The 14,116-nt window shown below is 34.3% G+C and overlaps 1 protein-coding gene across 1 annotated transcript in view; it reads right to left on the bottom strand.

Moving 5' to 3' along the window:
- The window catches only part of LOC127872242 (M-phase inducer phosphatase 1-like), a 24,494-nt gene extending 10,378 nt beyond the window's left edge, over positions 1-14,116 (bottom strand). Inside the window, exon 1 of the mRNA XM_052415572.1 lies at positions 13,615-14,116. Coding sequence (XP_052271532.1) covers positions 13,615-14,116 — 502 coding nt within the window. The remainder of the gene's footprint in view (positions 1-13,614) is intronic.

Below are 14,116 nucleotides of genomic sequence, written 5' to 3'. Positions count from 1 at the left end.
GAAATTTAAACATATGAGTCAACCGGCCACACGAGAAGTATCCGTATTTATAGGCGCGTTCTTCGAACAAACCTGTTTTAGTGGTTTGTCGGGCATTGCTATTTGATTCGATTATTAACAGTATCAATTATCATCGTGCTAATGCTTAAAGTAATATTATGGGCATTTTGCACTGTTGAATTGAGCTGAAAAGAATTAACAGGTCAAAATAGTTAGTTAAAATGTGGTTACTGATTAATTATCTGCAACTCACCTTGCTACCAGTTGTTTATAAAAATATATTTTATATTCGATATTCTTACGTGACCCACCCAGTCCTGTAAGCTGAAATGATCCGTAAAACAATTTCGTGTCTTTGTGTCGTATGAACAAATCTGCACTAAAACTAAATTTAGGTTCAACTCGTAAACGCATGATCAGTTGTCAAACGAAAGTACGGTTGATATTCAAATGCATTATTTTTCTCTTTCTGGTATATTGTTTTGGTATGATGATGCTGCATTAATTAATATAAGTGTATATGAAGTAGAAACATCAAAAATAATCAACGGTTGCGATAGACACCTATAAACTGTTACATGCTCATAATATCACTTTAGTACATTAGGCAATATGGACGAATAATTATTGTTAAATTTATCAACAATAATATTTATCATTGTATTGTTGAAAACACATTAAGAATCTATTATTTACATACCATAATTATATTGCTGAATATCTTCATTTAACATATTTCTGGTCTAAAGAAAATTCCAGGTCACCTAGTTCACGGATAGCGTCTTTATTATATAACGATTATTTTACTGGCCGCCAACTCCGGTGATGACCTGTATATAAACTCTGAATGTCCGCGAATTGACCCGATATACCTCGCGGGTTGAAATGCAATGCTTTAAAGTGAGGCCTCGCTTCCATTGCTCTTTATACTTTTACATGTTAACATGTTGACAGGAATAAGGAAGTAAGTACTAAATATGAGAACATAGCCTTTTAAGTATAAACGCTCTTGCGCTGGTAATACTCTGAAAATAAAAGGTGTACGCACAAACTGTATTGATGTCGAGAATTGAGTGTAAAACTGTTCTATCTATTAAGCCTTTTCATTCGAGATAAAATTGTTTCATACAGTAAAACAGTGTTACAAAGACGCGGATATGTTTCCAATGTTCTGGTGGTATACTCAAATCAGCCAATGGAATAAATGAAGTGTATTCATTCGTACCTAGCCGCGGGAAATTTTATTGGAAATTTATTGGACACTTACAAAGGTCAGGCTAAGGTGAAAAGCTGGCTTATGCAGCTTACGCCGAAAAAATTATAAAGCGTTGCAACGCGAAACGATTGAATAATTTGGAGAGTTCTGTTTTTGTCGTTAAATTTTGTGAAACTACGAAGATTGCTTATATAAGGTATAAAATACGCTCGGCATGTGTACTCGGCGGAATAGCTCAATAGGCTAAAGCGTTTTTACTTCAGGACTCTGGCAGGACTCCAGGGGTCACTAGTTCGAAACCTGGTCCGGGCAATGTTCTTTTCCTTTTTTAAATTTTATTCTTGATTTTTTACTGGAGCTTTTACGATCCAATGTTTACATTTATCGATATAAAGCATTTAATGAATAAGTTAAAAAATGCCAAAATCTGTGAAAAGGCCCCTTTAATGTTACCTTTGCGCTATAGTAATAATTGCTGAAAGGTATACAACCATATCGCTAATTCATAATATTGGTACGCTAATTACAATCTAGATCCCGATGATCGCATTTATGTGAGAAACTCAATGTTGTTTTTATGTGTTATATTTACAGCTGTTATTTATGGTTTTAACGGCATCTTGCGAATATCTTTTCTCGTTTACATCAAATTCTGAATACTTTAGTTATGCAGTCGGTCTAAGACAAGGGGAAGTTATGTCCCCGAATCTTTTTTCACTGTTTGAATCTGCGAATATAGCTAATAGGCAAGCTTTTGTAAGTGAATTTAAATGAAGAATTATTGACACCTTTATGCGAGAATGGTTTGGTGGTATGAATAGAATTTATATTCTAGATATTTTTAGAATGTTTAAATTTACTACTGAATATATACAAACTACTTAGATTTATTGCCCAAGACTCTACGTTTATACTTTGTGAAATTTAGGGCTTCTGTCCATCCATTGAGAATTTAGACCGGAAGATACGCACGCAACAATATTCCCGGTGAAGAACGTTATTGCCTTTGTTGTAATAAAAGGGAAACAGACAGACAGACAGACAGACAGACAGTTTATTTCAATCCAATAAGGCATTTAAGCCCACGAGGACATATATACAATACAAGTGTTGACGAACAGTGTAGACTAGAATACAAAATTTTAACAAAAGTTGTAGTTGTATGTTTCCAACATTTGGAGAAGATCGCTTTGAAAACAATATTTCAAAAAGCATACATGCAAGATAATTCTGGAACGTTTTCTAAGCATTTAACCAATCTATTTCAAGATATAATACAATATGTTTTTTTTCTTAGAGGTTTCTTCAATCCGATTACTGGATGATATTCTAATAACAATGTAGAAACATAGATATTGACTTTTAAAATGTAGCATACATTTATCCTAATTTGTTTCGTACTATCAAATATCATCATATAAGCATGGTAGTATGTTGTTTAAAGGAAGCATTTTCGGGCTGTATTCTAAACATATGCATCGATTTAACAAACAACGACATAACATACACATTTACATAAGTATGCCATATTACACCACTTTATCCTGCATTAAATGGTTTCTCTACATCGGCCTCTTCGGATATGTTTATAAATTTAGTTCAATTTTACTATTACGAAAAACAAGTAAAATAACCAATCGCAAAGAAACCTTTGAATACAAAAAATTATAATATAGTTTAATTATTAAACATGTATGAGTTATATATCTATCACAGATGGTATTTTAACATCTATGGAATTAACATGAAGAGTGCCATAGATATATATGTCTTACCGAAACGAAAATGTAAGACTGATATCATATGCAACTGCTATCACTAACATCTGTACTTAACAATTTATATCCACTTTTCATATATTTGTCTTACCGAAAGAAACATGTAAGACAAATATTGTGGAAACTAGACTTAAAATGACACATTATAATACATTAATTGTACGATCGTGAACTACTAATAATACAAAGGGTATTAAGGCAACATGTCTTATCTATTAATCGTAATAGAAAAATGCATGTAAATGTTATAATGTAATCGTATTTCACTACAATACATTACAGTTCTAAATAGCACGCTATCATAGTCTGGTATACTTAACAATTAAAACAATTAAAACGGCATAAAGGCCTCATATCATATTTATTATCCGTATGACAAAATGTATGTAACAGTAACCAACAATCATGTAAACATAGTTTGCGTATGGTTTCTGTAATATACCAAGGAACATACATAGTACATCAGACATATTAACAGTTTCAGCAGAAAAACATTGAAAACACGAAATATATACAATTCAAGTACAAACAAACACATAGAAAGCATGTATTTTCAGTATCACACGAAACACATTTTGCAACAATTTTACCATGTCAATTTCTATACATTACCTCATTTCTAATAATAAATGCTTTATGAATATAGGTTCCTAAGTTTCTAAGTATATTCTCATTTTCTGACTTTATAAGATCTACAAATTTAGCCATGCTAGGTCTAAACCAATATTTTCTGCCAATATATTTTTTCCTTATGTCAGTATACATTACACATTCCATAACAAAATGATATTCATCCTCAATTGTATTGCACCTTGCACATTTTCTATCACTTATTGAGGTACTCAAAGGTCTGGTCCATCGACCAGCCTCAATATGCAATCTATGCGATGAGACTCGAAAACGAGAAAACGATTGACAAAACTTGCTTATATTAAAACATTCGAGATATGGTTGAAATCTAAAAGATGAAATTGTGTTGTAGAATAAAGCTCTACTAGACTGAGTTAATCTGGCGTACCAGTTCTGTATAAATTGGTCATTTAATCTCTGCTTAACAATATATAGAAACGTGTCATTATTACCTACACCTTGAAAAGTCCAGGCATCAACAAAACCAAGCGAACATAATAAGTTCTTCAATAAGGAGCACCAATTTGTTTTATTGGGATACAATTCTAAATCATTCTTTAATAAATTATACACAAGAAGAATATACTTATTTTCTTTCGTTTGAAGAATTCGTAACCAATATTTAATAGCCTTATACATATGTATAGTTTTAAAAGATACTCTGCCTAATTCTCCATATATAAAATCGTTCTGAGTAGTTTTCTTCACACCAAGCAGTTTTTTGCAAAATCTCATATGTACTGTCTCAATTGATAAGTCATTCGCAAAACAACATATTTCACAACAATAATTCAAAATTGGCGATACAAGCTTATCGAAAAGTTCCAACTTGTGTTTTGGCGGTATATAAGTAAATTTATACAAGTATTTATTCATAGTAAAAATGGCTTTTTGTGCCTGTCCGGCCAAAGTACTTTGTGCGGTACTAAGCGAACCCCCTGTAGTAAAAACCACACCTAAATAACAGAATTTGTTAACTATTTCAATTGGTTCGCCATTATAATAAAAAGCAATGTCATTTGGGATAGAACCGCCTTTTTTAAATATCATAACTTTTGTTTTAGCAACATTTACCTTCAGTTTCCATGTTAAACAATAATCATATAATATATCAATACTACGCTGTAATGATTCAGCCGAATTTGCAAAAATGACAATGTCGTCGGCATACAGTAACATAAATATCTTAAACATATTAACATCTATACTATCTGCATTGTTATGAATAAACATGTCTTCTAAATCATTGATAAACATCGAAAATAAAAAGGGAGATAAGCACTCCCCCTGACGTACCCCAAGAGTACATGTGTATTCATCACTTAACTTATTGCAATACTTAACTCTAGACTTAACAGAATCGTATATTGATTTAACAATGTTGAGTATATGACCTCTAAGTCCCAGCTGTATCAGCTTAAACCAAAGATTTTCACGAACCACATAGTCAAACGCTTTAGTATAATCAACACATAATGTATAGAGTTGTTTCCCTTGATTCAGAACATGTGTTATTAAACCGTTAAGCACAAATATATTATCTACCGTACTCATATTTGCCCTAAATCCTGATTGGGCTTTTATATACACGTTATACTTTTCGGCCCATGATTTCAATCTATTATCTATAATCCTAGTAAACAGCTTACCTAAACTACTCAATAAAGTTATACCCCGATAATTATCCACATTATTTATACTGCCTTTTTTATGCAGTGGAATCACAAAGCCTTCCGACCATCGCTTGGGGAAATATGCGTTTTCAAAAATCTTATTAAACAATGTATAAAACACGTTCATCAATGCATTTTTACCGACAGTAAACATTTCGTTTATTAAACAATCAGGACCACCTGACCTGTTGGTTTTCAACTGGTTAATGGCTGCTGTTATTACCGTAATAGTTATACATGTGTTTAATTCACTGAACATAATTTTAAATTCATCATTTTCGTACCTATCAATAAAATACATAATATCCTCATCAGGTGTAAAAAACCTATCTTCTGGATTATTAACAGCTTTAAAATAATTTTCAAACATTGACATTGATATATTTGACTTTTTGATACCAGCAGATTCCTTTAGCATATTCCAATATAAACGAGCATTTTTGTGCCTGTTACTCAACAGTTTGTTTGTTTTTTCTTTATCATAATTGTATCTACATTTTCTTATTGTTAACTTATAATCCGACCTAGATTTCACCATATTCACTCTTGTGTTTTCATTTTGACTAATTCTATACTGATTAAGACATCTTAAGAAAATATTCCTTTTCTCAAAACACTCCTCGTTAAACCATGGCTGTGAACTTTCCGAGTTAACAACATAATTACTATTTTCTGTACATATATTTTTAACAAAAGGTGAGGCAACATTGTCTAAAATAGTTTCGAAATTATTTATACACACATCTATATCATCACATGTCATGCTAGCCCTTATATTATTCGTCAAAACATCTAAGCTTTCTAAACATTCTTCACTTTCTAAATTTTCAATATAAGTATTTTTCAAGTCGGGCTTCCATACATATTTATAGTTTACACTTTCAAAATCTTTTGTATCACACCTATCACTTGTATTTTTACTGATAATTGAGTCTAATGTATATGTAACGCTCATTAAACAGTGGTCTGAGACAATATTTGGAACATCGATATCAAATATGGAAATATTCTTGAACATAGCATATTTGCATAACAAATAGTCCACCACGCTACATCCCCTATTGCTTACAAATGTATGTTTCCCTATCGTATTATCATTGCCTTTTCTACCATTTACAATTCTATAGCCCGTTTGCTTACAAAAATCTAACATAAGTCTTCCATTATTGTTGACAGACGTTTTATCTAATGAAAACCTACGTAATTCAATATCCGACTGGTACCCCTCAGGCAGTAAATCAATATTGAAATTGTTCACAATATCATTTTCTACATAATCAGGCAAAGTTGAAGTGCGTGAGTTAAAGTCTCCAAAAATTGCATAATAATTTTCATTTTCTGACAAACTTTCTACATATATAACGGAATCAATTAACCTATCAAAAACATTAGTCTCATCCATAGATTGGCGGCTACTATCATCTGGAACCACATAACATAAACCTATAAAAAAGTCTCTCTCTGTACCTAACTTTTTGGCAGATAATTTAACCCAAATAATGTCATCTTTTGATGTAAAAACTAAACTATCATCTGACACTAGATTATTTCTTATATAAACAATAATACCGCCTGAATTTCGTTTTGCTGTGCTTTTAATATCTTCTCTATTTAAAACGTAATGTTCGAAACCATCTACATGTAAATTTGAAAAAGCATCTGTCCATGTTTCTGTAAATAAAATACAATCATTGTTATCGAATAATTTCTTTACAAAATCCGATTTCAGTTTGTCAGTCCTTTTACTACATAGTCCGTTAATGTTCATATAAGCGCATCGAACTTTGATCTTCTCCTCTCCGTCCTACTTCTTGACCTCCGGCTCACTCTGTTGTCCATCGTTCGTCTCGTTTCTATTTTTAGAAACTGGGAAATTCCCATTTTTGACAGCTGTCAAATTTCTACTATATGGACTAGCGGAGTAGGTCCGCCGAGATGTACGGTTTCTTGTACGGGATACATGCGAGCCACTACCTGTCACCACCTTAGCATATGTCTGATCATTTAAAGGCGCATTGTTTTCAGAAATATTACACTGATTTTGCTCACTAACGACCGGCGAATGGGTGTTAATGCTACCGGACGCAGGGGTAGTATTGGGTAATAATAGTGCACATGTATCTTTTAACAGGGAAGGCATCGCTCCAAAATAACTCCCGTGTAAATATTCGGAGTTCACAACTTTGTCTGTCTGGTCCGCTCTATTTAATGACCCATCGCTCACTTGGACACTCTGCAAATTTAACAATTGCGCAAAACCCGTGTTTTCTACATTTGACACAACTGATAATTCTGGACTGTAATTAGTGCTGGCTAACGGAGAGTCCATATCGTGGATATATGTGTTATTTGGCTGAAATCCAGATTTACTGTTATAGTTATTTGGTCCGACATTATCAGTGAGCGGAATTTGTTGTCTGGTCATGAGCGGGGCGTATCCAGGTGGGAAACCAGGAGGGGGGTTTATAGTCGAGGTGTTCATTTCAGCGCGCTGTTCTGGTACGACATTCGTAAATACCTGTTGTTGAGCATGCGTTTGTTGCACTTGTTCATTTTGATTAATCACATTTATATGTGTCATTCTGTCGTAACCGACGTAAAAGTTCCAATTGGGGAATTCGTCCTGAATAAGCCGGCCATCTGCTATCAATTTAGCAGGGAAGACAATAGTTACTTTTGACCTTGGATATTCGGCACGGTGTTTTTTTAACAATGGCCAGAGTCGAGATCTTGCACTTTGAATTTCTTTTGGGTAGTCATAGTCAACTGAATAACCCGGATGGTCTTTCAACCGACTTACTTTGCTTGTCACATAGCTGATATCTCGAAAGTCTCTAAAATTTACGATTATCGGCCTCTTGTTGAAATGTTTACCTTGGACTCGCTTTCCTAGTCTGTGTGCACGTGCCATGTACACGTCTCTCGAATTTAAGTCAAATTTTGATTCTAGAAAGTCAGCAATTACCGCGAAACAATCTTCCTCCCGGGTTTCCGTAATTCCTCTGAATATAAGGTTGTTTCGTCTTGAACGAGCCTCCAGGTCTATCGACTTATACGCCACTGCTCTCAAGAGCTCTGTTTGTGAATTTGTCACATTGATTATATGTCCAATTTTCTGATCAACCTGTGTTAGCGATTTTTGAAACTCTTCAAGATTTTTGCTACAATTTAATTGCTCTTTTCTTATGTACCTAAGCTCATCAAACATGTGCAATAGTTTATTATCAGGTGTACTATCAATAAAATCTTGCCTGCTTAGGTAAGCCATTTTTATAAATCCGTATGTCACGTGTACTCCCGCTCGATGAAAAATTTGAAATTCACAATGGATAGTTTATATTAGTCCATATTTCACATGAAATCACATGCAATCACTTAAAATTCCATAAAACGATACCTTTAATTCACTCAACGTCTAATATACTGTCAAAAATATATAGTTTCAGTGTACTATATGTTCAATATCCACGTTTAAAATTCTAAAATGTTCTCCGGCTATATTTTTACATCCACACTGTCCGCCATTTTTACAGATGATGAATTCCATTTTATTTGTGTTTGTTCATGTAACCGTTTTCTACGACAAAAATTCATTAAACGTTTGTATTATATGAATCCATCTGTTGTTAAGTTCCATAGTTTATTAACATCAACATGTACATTTGAAATATTAAACGTGTGTAAATATGTAAAGGAAGCATTAACTGTACGAAATACTAGTTTGAATACCACTACTTAAAATACTAGTTTGATGTAATTCCCTTGAAAGAAGTGTATGTTTAACTTTGAAGTTACTGCTAGGATTTGAATTATTATTATAAATACCAAAGTAAACTACACGTAACAGTTTGTCCTTACTGCCTTTAAAATTATTATGTTTCTCCTGTTCAAAATCGTTGTTGCTATCTGTTCTGATTTCGTTTAGAAATTTCATTGAATTTAGTACTGAAATTTTATTTAACCTACTAACATATATACCTAGTAATGCTCGATTGGTCATTGTCGGCTCGGGTACTGCTTACATGTACCCCGGGTACTCTTAAGTATACTTACATGTACCCCGGGTACGGTAAATATACTTAAACGTACCCGGTCGATATTAGACTGTACCCGAGTTGTATTCCCGCCCAAAATCCGATGTCGTAAAACGCGCTACCGATTACCGTAAACTATATTGTTTATCTAATAAACAAACTTCTCTTTAAAAATCAAAGCGCTGAAGGCACTGAAGATGTTCGCTATTGCATAATTTAACACGCAATTCATTTTTGAAAATCAATCGCAAGTTTAAAATGAACACACGCCATTCAACTTTATAAAGTGTGTGTCATTGCGCACGGGTCGAATTTTGTGTGCACTTTTTATCATCCTTATTATTTCATAGAAATAACTAAGACAAAATAAAAACAACATGCTTTTTGGAAGTTCTGAAAGCATAGAAAGTATGATGAAAATGGTTATGAGAACTTAAAATAAAGAAAATTTGCAGTCACCATCATATTAAAGGAATATTTTTCTGATATCAAATGACTATCTCACCAAGAATATAAATTCATAATGAAAGTTCCGTGTACAAAACTTTTGATTTTTGACACCATATACAAATTCAAAATATACAATAATCTTCGTATCTTGTATATGGAGGAATAAAAGTATATAAACATTGCTGTTTATGCTTTACTTGTTACCCGAGCAGTTCACACGGTGTCAACAACGCTAACATAAACATAGGTATAGAGCACTAATGCGCTTTTAGGCATAGCTGTTTCAGTTTTCATCTTAGTGACTTTTACATAACGCCAACAGACACGCATGAATATTTTCGAATATTTAATAAGCTGATTCGAGATACAACCTCTGAATTTTTGCTACATCACTGCGTATGTGCTCAATTCAAAGGATGTAGCACTGTTCAGTGTAAGGAATTCCGGACTTCTGTCTGTATGCTCAAACGACACAAATAGTGGCCCTGCTACAATTACGCGTTACAATCCATCTCGCAGAATTTCACTTTCGCCTCCAAGATGAGAAAACAATCATTAGCGAAATAGTATAGTGTCACGATAAGAGAAAATCGTTTAATTATCATACCACAATGTTTGCCGTACTTGGTCAGCATGTCTGGAAATCATTCCTTAATGTGTGGATAGGCTGCCATTATTAACAAGTTTGCTATTTTGAATTCAATTTTGTATCAAAAAGCATTGTTCTTAAATGTGGCATTTTCAATTCGCAATGAGATTTGTAATGACCTCGTCATGCGAAAATGGGTCTTATTCCATTTGCGCCCATCATATAAATAGCCCACTCAGCTATCCCTCCTTCTGGTAAGGAGAAACATAACATATTGAGTGATTTTAAAGCGAACAGCATCGTCATGGCCTGACTGCGCAAAAGCACATGTTGGGTTTAACAAACGCTTGCCGAAACGCATAAGACCCATTTTCGCATGACGGCGCTATTGACGTGTGATTTAAATGTGTCGAAAGAAAACTGCGTTTAAATCAAATATAAATATACGATATATTTCGATAGTGAAGAAAGATACTCATAACAAGGCATATGAGGACACATATGAAGTGCTCTCCCGTAGTATATTTTTTATTTACTCACACTAATGTGTGGTTTGACAAATCTAACACACATTTCATGCGGTGAATATGCAGCTTACAAGTGAAAAACACAACACAATAGTTTAACTTTTGTTTAATTGTATTTAATTATTTAGAAAAGTAAATTGCTAACTTTATTTCAAAGTCAGCGTATACGCCGACTACATTTTTAAAAGACATTTATTGTTATAAATATATTTAATATAATATATTTAGTTGTTTTCGGTTTTAGCGATTATAAAGCATTTTCGAGGTTGCCTATAGTATGCCTGTAGTAATTGATGAACTCATATCCAACTGTCTATGTATTGAGAACTGTGAATATAAACAAGCTAATCCTTCTACTAACCTTCTACTTTTGCGTTGCTAGCACCCATAAATACAAAAGATCGCCGCTATCTGTTCAGAACTTAAGAAATACCCGCTGTAGTAGCATGACCGAGGTTATGAAACAGGTCATTCGTATTATTATTATAAATTGTTTGTTATATTCGGGTTTAGCGATTATGAAACATTTTGTTTTGTTTTTGTCTATCGTATCGCTGAAGCTATTGTTGAACTTATGTTCAACGTTTTATAAATTGAGAATATAAATAAGCGTCAACTTTTCCCCGAATCTCTCAATTTACGACCTGTACTACGCAGGTCCCTGTACTACGTAATTGAGTTGTATGTGAGAGCGTAACCTATTGCGTTGTTATAACCCGTAAACTTTCCTTTGTTCATCGACAGGCGCATCTATTAATAGCCTCATATCATGAATGCCAAAACACCCGCGAAAAAAGAACCACGTGATCAAATAGGACGCTAAACGCAAATACCATGCGACTACGACTTTTATTATCGCTCCGCAATTCCTTTGAAGCCAGAGCCTTGTGGTTGCTATTACGTAAAGAATTGACCTCTAACTGAAGTAAGCAAAGGAAACGCAGCACCCCATTGACCCATTCCTTCTATGTGCGAAGGCAGATTGAATTTTAATAATGTATGGTTTGCCTATTATAACACACATTATAATGCGGTAAATATGCGACTAACAAGTAAAAAACACTATAATTAAACTTTTGTTTTGAATTAAGTTATTTAGAAACCAAAATTCCAAACCTTATTTCAAAACAGCAAGACTACATTTTTTAGATAATATTCTTGTTATATTTAAATGTTTTTTTAACAGTTTCAGCGATAATGAAACATTTTTTATGTTGTCTATCGTATCCCTGTAATAATTGTTGAACTCGTGGTCAACGTATTATTAATTAAGACCTGTGAATATAAACAAGCGTAACCTTATACTAGTGCGTTATTCTCGCCCGGACTCCCCTTTGTTTATCGCCAGCCGCAGAGTTATGAATGAGATGAGCGAAAATACTACGTCACGCAGACGCAGCAGAAAGTGGACTATTTTAATCATTCATAAACAATCTCCTCCGCGACACGTACAATACGATCATTGTTTATTGATTCTTTTCTATAAAACACCGTTCGAAAATATTGAATGTAACACGATATTAATATAATGTTTCCATTTGTGAATACACATAATTGGCGAACTCAAACCTCTTGCATAAATTATACAACTCTTTCTTGCGCGGATACGCAAGCGGGTATTGGGTTAATCATACCTAGGCCGTATCGACCTGAATTTCACATCAAGCACTTTAGACGGTCGCTAAAGCGACCATCTAAAAACTGCATCAGCATGCTTTTTGAGTATAAGTTTCGATAATATAGAGGCCATTTAACAGAAAATTTGAAATAAAGTGAAAATAATTAATTATAAAAAAATAGCCGACATCGACCGATTTAGCGTTAAAATTCTCGGGTACGATTTAGTATATTTACCGTACCCGGGGTACATGTTAGTAAAATTAAGAGTACCCGGGGTGCATGTAAGTAGTACCCGAGCCGACAATGTCCAATCAAGCCGTAGGCAATATTGATTGGGTTACCTACTATAGTATACTGACACGTTACATTACTTGATTTATAATGATATGCATTAAAGACGATGTACTTATGTATAAGTCTTAATAAACGGGCTGTTCTGTTCTGTTCCGTACTTTTCATTTTTTTCTATGAAACTAATATTGTGGGTTGCAAATTAGTCATTACCGATACACGTTATGTTTTGCCTTAGGGGAATTTAATCACTGCATTATGTCTCAATCATATAACAGAACATTATTTTATTACGACTGGTACATAGAACATCGTCAGTCTTAACCATGTAACAATGCACATATCAACAGGTCAAATGAATAGGTAGTGACCATACCACTGGCTCGTACAATACAAAATGCAAAATTGACGTTTGAATATTTTATTTTGTAGAAAATAAAGATCGACAAAACAAACACAATAACATTTATCAGATAACAAACTAAATATGTTCATAATTTCTCAAAAGGAAAGTTGTTTCGCATTTTCCGACACACGTGATTTGTGCCGAGGTTTGTCTCCCGCTGCCCAAGACTTTGACTTTACCCGGAAGTGACGTAGGTCTTCAGAATGGTCCTTATGTAGCATGGGTGTGTATGACTGTGGAAGGCAGTGGTTGCTCTGGGTTTCGAAAAACGCTTTGTAGCCGCCTTCGAGAAGATACATTTCCGGAAAATTAAGTTTCGGATACGAGTCAATATTGAGTTCCCGATCCAGTGACCTCAGATGCCGGTACATTTTCGGACCCCTTTCTGATGAAAACTCACAGTGGAAAATAAGCACGTGATTCTTTTCCGAAGACGTTGCCGAGTTGTGTATGAAGTCCTTAATCGCTTGCTTTGTGTAGAGGTTAATAGCTCCCTTGATATGTCCTCCTTCAAACTCATATGGATATCTGCAGTCTATCACCGTCAGTTGATCAATACGGTCACTGTACGCACCTTGTAGAGCACGTGACATTGTTTCAGGTGTGATAGCGTTCAGATCCTTGTGCTTTCCAGACATGGTTGGCATTGTGTTCTCACGTGAACCGTCAGAAACAAGGCGTGGTTCCGTTGACAAACGCTCCACGGCTTCAATGATGCTTTCAATGGACTTCTCTTCTTGCGTTTGTTTTGCTTCGGTGACACCAAAAGAGCGACGCCGTTTTACTGGTTTATCCAGACCATTAAAATCTAACTGGCGCTTTCCTTTAGTGCTTCTTTTTCGCGGATAACCAGTTACAGCTTCGCAGTCAACGACAGAATATTCACTTATATTAGGTGGCAT

This window comes from Dreissena polymorpha, chromosome 3 (genome assembly GCF_020536995.1).
Source record: "Dreissena polymorpha isolate Duluth1 chromosome 3, UMN_Dpol_1.0, whole genome shotgun sequence".
NCBI classification, from domain to species: Eukaryota; Metazoa; Mollusca; class Bivalvia; order Myida; family Dreissenidae; genus Dreissena; species Dreissena polymorpha.
This window is presented reverse-complemented; position numbering and strand designations above follow the sequence as displayed.